General features: G+C 41.1%; 1 protein-coding gene across 1 annotated transcript; it reads left to right on the top strand.

Moving 5' to 3' along the window:
- The first annotated feature begins 258 nt into the window (after positions 1-258).
- On the top strand, positions 259-7,225 carry QNG1 (Q-nucleotide N-glycosylase 1). Its single transcript, XM_064642252.1, has 4 exons — positions 259-683; positions 1,663-1,922; positions 5,178-5,373; positions 6,550-7,225. The coding sequence occupies exons 1-4, from the start codon at positions 347-349 to the stop codon at positions 6,780-6,782; spliced, it is 1,026 nt and encodes a 341-aa protein (XP_064498322.1). The 5' UTR covers positions 259-346; the 3' UTR covers positions 6,783-7,225.
- The last annotated feature ends 969 nt before the right edge of the window (positions 7,226-8,194 follow it).

The following is an 8,194-nucleotide window of genomic DNA, read 5'->3' as shown; positions in this document are numbered from 1 at the left end:
AGTGGGGTTGTGAGAGGTCGTTACTTTGGTGCTGTCCTGTTTTAATTCGGGAGGAAAGCTCAACAAGTATCAACACGCAAATTTTTGTTCGAAGCAGAGCCTGTATCCTGCTGCAGCCTGGCAGGGTTGCGGGGGCCGATCCCGATGCTCCCCAAGCGCCGGCCCCGGCGCTCCTGCAACTCCGGGCTCTGTGCGCGCCCCGCCGCGGGAGCCGCCCGGGCCTGCCCCGTCCGCGCCTGCGCACGGCCTGGCCTCGCGGGGTGGGGAGTGGAGCGGGCCGGGATCTGGGAAAGCCCGAGCAGCTTCGGCGGGGTGGGTTGGGCGGCGTGCGCGTGTCCTGCCCAGCATGGAGGGTTTCCCGTCCCCCCTGGAATCTGCCAAGTTCATCGCCGACCACAGCAAAGATGTCTCCGTGGACGAGGAGGGGGCGCGGCGGGTGGCGGAGAGCCTGTTTGACAAAGCCTCGGCCGTGGAGTTCGGGGTGGCGGGGTGGAAGAGTCTCCACGAGCTGAACCCCCGCGCCGCCGACAAGGAGGCAGTGGACTGGGTGTTCCTGGTGGACACTCTCAACTTCTCCTTCTGGTCCGAGCAAGAGGAGCAGAAGTACCTGGTGAAGTACAAGGATAAAATCTACAGCGGCTACTGGTCCCTCTGCGCCGCCGTCAACAGGGCCCTGGACGAGGGTCAGTGAGTGCCGGGGGAGCGGGGCCGGGCCGGGGGCACCGGGGCGAGGGTGATAGAAGCCGAGCGTCGAGGGTAAAACTAAGGAGGCGCTTCGGAAGCAGGACCCGCTGTTGTGAAGTGCTGCTCGCTGTTTCGATATCGCTGTATGTGCGGGCCGTCCCGTAGAGCTCCGGGGAGGTAACTGGAAACGCTTCTAAAACATCCTCTTAGTGAAGCTACCTAACTCGTGGCTCTGGGTTATCTCTTCCATTCGAAAGACTTCTAAGGATTGGCAGTAGTCAGCTGTGGGTGACTTCACGTATGTTCTTAGGATAAATTGTATGTTTCCATGACAAATAAAAAAATGAGGCATAAACTGAGAATCGTCTGGACTAATCTGATACCAGAGCAGCTCCAGTAAGTCTGAAAACTCATATGCCTCTAAAACCAATATTTTAAAGTTTTGTAGTTTAGCACTTTAGCACTCACTCTGGTTGCTGTCCTCAGAAAAGAAAAATCTGTTTGTAGGTATAAATGAAAGTTTTAATTAATTTTCTGCATGGTTGGTTGTAAATTGAGGGGGCGTTAGCATTAAGACACTTTTTGTAAATGCACAACGCGATTAGGATCCAGGGGAAAACAGGCCTATGCTGACTGCTCTAGCTGTGTTACTGACTATATTTGCCAGCGTGCTATGTAAACACCCTACTCAAAATACAAAGACTAAGCAGCTGAGAAAAATTATGTACAAAAAATAAGAAAGGGTCCATGGTTGCCTGCTGGAAATGGTTCTCTATAGAAGCAAGCATTGTGGCACTCACAAATTTTGTTTTGAGCAGCTCTGTGAGTGCGATTATCACTGAAAACTAAGGTGATTGTAAGAGTTGATAAGACTTTTTAGATCTTCCTGTACAGGCGCTTTCATCTGTAGCAGACCACTGTGCTAGGTCCCGGGATATGTTACGATAGCCTAAACATCTCATTTTAACTTTTCTGAAGGAATACCTATCACCAGTGCATCATATTTTGCCACCATGACGCTTGAACAACTGAGGCACGTATTTCGCTCTGACACAGAAGTGCCTATACCTTTGCTTGAAGAAAGACATCGGGTGCTGAACGAAAGTGGAATAGTTCTGTTAGAGAAGTTTGGAGGATCTTTCCTTACCTGTGTTAAAATGAGTGAGAAGAGTGCTCAGAAACTACTACATCTTATACTGGAAAATTTTCCTTCTTACAGAGATGAAGCTGTATTCGAGGTAAGCTAGTTCTAAAGTTCTAAATTATGCAATTTAGTAACAGTAAAAGAGTCTTGGATAGTGTGCAACTAGACAGGACAGGAGTCACTTTTTTTCCCACCAGAGGACTGCCTTTTTTTTTTTCATATGCTCTCTGTCTTCATTACTTTGTTGTATTATTTTTATATACTCCAGGTTCCCAGTTAGATCACGCCTCCTGCGTACTCCTTAGAAGTGGATGGTATTTGAGATAATTCCTGCCTGAAAAATCAGAATATTTTTTCCTTTCTTTTCCTTCCCTTGAATTGCAGCCAGCCCTCCTCCCCCCATCTTCTTTCTTCTTTTACCTTGAAGTTTTCCACAGCTAATGAAGAAAATTAAACTGGTAGAATTAATGTACAGCTACTGGGACTCCACCCTCTAACTGTTGTTGATTCAACAGGCTTTACACAAACGACTACAGGTTAGAAGTAACTCATACTTTTATCCAGGTTGACAGTACACTGAAGATTTTTGGAGCTGTTTTCCTGAAAGAAACTGATGGGAAGTAAACAGAGTCCATCTGGTATTTTCTGTCTCCCAGTTTCTCCTATACAGATCTGCATTTAGCATCTGTGACATACGTAGCTGCTCCTGTGCTCAGCTGCATGTGCAATTGTATTCAGCTGTTATATTATTAAGTCCAAAAGACTTTATTTTAGTAACAGTGCAGCCTATACTAATAGTCCATGCAGTCGTTTTAAAGTAGCTCCTTGGAATACCAGTCACTGGAGCTTGAAACTTGTTGCATTTACTATCCTTTAGTAGGTGGCATGATTTTATTTTCCTTTGTCTCCTGCTATGAAGTAAGATATGCTTACATGAAAAATCAGAGGTTCTTTCTATTTAATCTTTGAAGCTATTGGTTTAGTTAATTTGGGGGGGGGTTAACATATAAAGTAATATTTTAACAATTTTTATGATCAAAAAGGAAATATTTTACACGTAAAGTGATAGAGTATTTTCTTATCTTTATAGTGACTGTATTCATTGATGTTATGTCTTTCGTGAGATGATGACGAATGCTTTATAAAGCAAGCCTCCCTAAAAGCAGCAGCAGACTACAGAATGAAAAGGTGTTCCAAAAATGACCCTAGATCGTAAGCACTGATATAGTAATAAAGCCAGTTGCATGAATATGGAAGCTATTCTTCTGCTTTCAGTAAGCAAGATCTGTATTTTGAAGGTGGTGACATGGGTCACATTTTCAATGTCATTTCTATGGCAGCAGGTTGAGGTCTCACAAGTAAGACTTTGTGTTCAGTAAAGGGTTGGAGGGAACTGGAAAGATGGTGAGATATCCAAGAGCAAACCAGTGCTTTTCAGTAACTCTACATAGTAGAAGTATACATAATTATAAAATAAATGATACATTAGAATCATACTGTCACAGACTGCTACAACTGTCCTAAGTTCTAACCTTCTAGGGGAACTTCTAAAATAAACACAATTATTTGGCTATATGTTTTTCCAAACACATAACACAAAATATTTTTCAAAATTATGTGTCTAATTATAGAAATTGCCCGTGTTTGTTTCTTCTGAAAAAGGAAATGCAAACCAAAACCTAAATCTCCAAAACATTTTTTTCTCTTTGGGTGGATAGTTCATATTTAGATGGTGTGCTGCATTTGATTCCCAACAGAAGTTTAAATTTTAGACTACTTTATACTCACATTATCAGGGGTTTTGTGTTCTGACAAAGACATAGTGGAGTCTTTTTTGATCTTCCAGTCATTGACATTTCATGTATTTATCTTTTATTTGCCATCACCTGGCACCGGGCTTGTAAAATTCTCATGATCTTCACGTTCTTTGCTGTTTTTCTTTACTAGCTGCACTATCACATTTTGCTCTTTGCCAACACAGTACTCCTCCTTTCCTTTAATATCAGTAGGCCATAATAGATGTATCCCTTGATACTAGCACATTGTATTGGAGAGAAGACGTAAGTATCCCTGTATGTGGTAGCTTTTCCTGGAAAAGAAGGGTGTTGCAGAAAAAAAAAAAAGAATCATAGTTGTATTGCCATCTTGTAAAAAGTTTGGTTTTTTCGACAAATTGTACTTTCTTTCACAGACAGAATCATAGACTGGGTAAAGTTGGAAGGGACTGCAGTGGATCATCTGGTCCAAGTTTCCTGCTCAAACAGGGCTATCCTAAAGCACATGGCACAGGATTGCTTCCAGATGGTTCTTGAATATCCCCAGTGAGGGAGATTCCACAACCTCTCTGGGCAATCTGTTCAGTGCTCAGTCACCTGCACAATAAAGAAGTTCTTCCTCTTTGAGATGTGGTATCATCCACCTAATGCTTTCCGTGCTTTCTGTTGAAAATAATAATGGGAAAATTTACTAGAAATATTTGTAAACTGTGGTGGCAGTAAGGTGGCAGAATAAGACTAGAAATAAGTTGAATCCTCACCTATGTGTAATTCAGGTTAACCATTCCAGTTACATATTGTTTAGCACATGTTGTCAAAAGTCAAAAATCTCATCTAGCTTTAAAGAGAGGGAAAAAATGCAACCCACTAATACTTTTTTCCTTAAAAATGCAGATGCAGTCACACATTGCATTCATCATAGTGTGAAAACCTCAATAGCTTAGAGCTCATAGCATATCATTAGTTTTTACCCTTGTCAGTTGTCACAAAAGCTTAGGACAAAAATAGAACCATGCACAGTATCTAGGAAAATATTGTATGTGTAAGTACATCTTCCACTGGAATTAATTTTCCTCTCTCCTCTGCACAACACAGAGGAGCAGTCAATAAAGTTTTCCTAGAATTTTATTTCCTTAACATTACAGATAAATTGATTAATAAAATGTTGTAATTGTCTAATCCAACACATGCCTATTATGCTTCTCTTGTCAAATTAAAAATGCTAGAGTGTCTGAAAATTATTGTTTGCTGGACTTTCAACTCCAGTATTTGCCAAGTGGATGTATACCAACATGAATGTGTTCTGAGATCCAAGCAGATACTAAACAATAGAATTCCACTGCGGTGAATTCTATTATGTTATTCTTTTATTTCAGTTTATTAATGAGCATTTCATGTAATCCTTGTTTGTAGTTTGGTATTTTGTATATTTTAAAGGTGTTTCAGAGTGTTGCACTTTTATTCTGTTCTAGTTAACTAATATGCTTAATCATATGATAACTATAACTACATGTTATTCACTGCATTTATTGATGTTTCAGGCACTTAAATAATCCATAAATTTCTTTCTTCAGAAAAAGAAGGTGTCTTTCTACAAACGAGCACAAATACTTGTGGCTGATACATGGAGTGTATTAGAAGGCAAAGGAGATGGCTTTTTTGATGATATTTCTAGTCTAACAATATTTGCAGACTACAGAATTCCTCAAGTTCTTGTTCACTTAAAAGCAATGAAGTATTCTGAAGAATTAATGAAGAAACTACGTGAAGGTTTGTTCTGCCCTTACTAATATTAAGTAATCTTATCTCTTGACATGGTAGACTAAAACTAGTTCTAAAATGTAATGTTAGAACTAGTAACATGTAAGGGTTATGTATATTTTTTTCCTCCAAGGAACAAGGATTTCTTATGTAGTGATGAGGTAGCAGTAAGGAACTTTTTCCCTAACAGTGATCTTGAATGAGGTTTTAAGGTTTCTTTTCTATAAAGACTTGACTGTTCTGTGGATTAAACATTGATAAGGGAGGGATTAAAGAAAACTCTAAGCTAGTTGATTTCCAAGTTTTTGAAGGGCTGCTGCTACCAAAACTATCTTTCAACATGATTTCAGCAATGATTTCTTCATTAATTCAAAGGCGAATGTAAAAGCATGGGAATTCCTCTTTATTTGTACTGAACTTCTAGTTAACAAGCAAAGCAATATTATAAAGGTCCATTAAAAAAATACTGCTTTAAATGAATTTAATTTCATATAACTAGAGTCTCGTTTTTTAAGCATGGTTCCAACTTCCAGTACTTATTAAGCATGAACTTTAGTGAATAAAAAAAATAAGCCAATCCTTTTTCCACTTTAAAATGACTGTATTTAGAGATAGGACTGCTGTTATGCAATTGCAGAATTACTCAGCAAGATAAACAGATGAATGCAACAGTCCATGGATCTTAATAGAATGGCCATATGTATGTCTATGTGTGTATCTATATATTAAGTAGACTACATGGACATTTTATCTTTCCATGAATCCTAATGAGAACATTCCCATTCAGGCCATTCCAATGGTTCCCTTTACATTAGGTTTTTGGGGGGGGTTATCTTAGAGTTACCCTGGCAGAAAATAAACTATAAAATGTAGTAACTAACTATATACTAAAATGTATACATAGTGAAAGACTATCCTTTTTGTCTCTACAAGCAAAGAAATGGTCATATGATGTGCAGTATAGCCTGTTCTGTTGCTTTAATTGAATGGGAGGTAAACTTCTAAGTGCATATGGTAAAATTAAAGTAATCATTAGAAAATTATTGTTTACAGTTATAGTGTAAGTCATGACAACTGGATTCTAGAACAGAATAAATATGAACGTGAAAAAAATTAGCAAATTCAGACAGTCCTTGTCTTTCTGTCTCTTGCATGTAAATGGATTGCTGTCTCTTGTGTCTACAGGAACAATTTTCCAGTCTGGAGACAAAGAGGAGGTAGAGATCCGTGGCTGTTCTATTTGGTGTTGTGCATTGATTTGTAAGCATTTGCAGGAGCTCTATCAGAAGAAGGGTCAGGACATGCGTGAAAAGATCAATGCAGTTTTACTCGATTATTATCTTTGGGACTATGCCAGGGATCACAGGGAAGACATGAAAGATATTCCGTTTCACCGAGTACGGTGTATATATTACTAAATCCAGTCGGATAGCTGTTGTATTGTTGCATTATCTTTTGAACTGCAGTTTTGCTTTTCATACAGTGGTTTGTCATGCACTAATTTGGAGCTGGTTAAATCAAATGTTTGTTTTCTGGTGATGTATTAACAACTTGCTTTTTTTTTTCTTCTTTTCCCTTTCCTCTTAATATTTTGCTTGTCCTGACTGGAATTAACAGTGTAAACTTTGCCGGACAGCCCATGTTAATGCAGGGTTTATTATTATTCGAGCTCTGTATTTGTGTATGTACCTGCCTGTGCGTGCATATCTCGTGGTGCACCTCACCTCCCCATGGTTGGCACCTAATGCTGGTCCATCCCCTCTCACACCGGTGTGGAGGTAGCAGGTGCTCGGCACACGTTCAGAGGTGAGAGCAGAACTGGTCCATTCATCCAATAAACACTGTGGTGACACATATGGCACAGTGTGTGTCTGTGTTTTCACTGGTGTGGGCAGCCCCTGGGAAAACAGGGGTTGGGGGGCTTGCTCCCTGCAGGAAGGGAAGGAGGGAAAGAATCAGAAAATCATTTAGGTTGGAAAAGGCCTCTGAGATCATCAGCTCCAACCTATGACCGAACACCACTTTGTCAACGAGAACATGGCACTAAGTGCCATGACCAGTCTTTCCTTAAACACCTCCACGGACGCTGACTCCACCACTTCCTTGGGCAGCCCACTCCAATGCTGAATCACCCTTTCTGTGAAGTTCCTCCTGATGTTCAACCTAAACCTCCCCTGGTACAGCTTAAGACTCTGTCCTCTTGTCCTACATGCTAGTTGCCTCGCTGCCAGGGAGAAGAGGCCGATACCTACCTTGCTACAACACTTGAAGAAAAGTACAAAGTCAGTGTTTACAGAGCCATAGTGCTGTCTGCTCTCTTATACGGATCTGAATCATGGGGCATCTACCGCCACCACCTGAGTCTCCTAGAACGCTTCCATCAACGCTGTCTCCGCACAATCCTAAACATCCACTGGTCAGATTATGTGACCAATACATCTGTTCTAGAACAAGCAGCAATCACAAGTATTGAGGTCATGTTGCTGAGAACACAGCTGCGTTGGGCAGGGCACGTCTCAAGGATGAAGGACCACCGCCTCCCTAAGATCCTGCTTTATGGTGAACTTGCCTCCGGCTGCCACAAGAGAGGAGCCCCAAAGAGAAGATACAAGGACTCCCTGAAACAACATCTCAGCCTTGGCCATATTGATCACCATAACTGGTCTACTCTGGCCTCAAATCGGGAAGTCTGGAGACACCATCTATAATGCTGCTGATGCTTTTGAGAAAGCACGCAGGATCACTCTTGAGGAGAAAAGACAGCACAGAAAGAATCGTGCCTTGCAGAGTGTACCACCTGAGGAGTCTTTCTGCTGTGCCTTTTGCAACC

This window comes from Pseudopipra pipra, chromosome Z, assembly GCF_036250125.1.
Source record: "Pseudopipra pipra isolate bDixPip1 chromosome Z, bDixPip1.hap1, whole genome shotgun sequence".
Lineage (NCBI taxonomy): Eukaryota > Metazoa > Chordata > Aves > Passeriformes > Pipridae > Pseudopipra > Pseudopipra pipra.
This window is presented reverse-complemented; position numbering and strand designations above follow the sequence as displayed.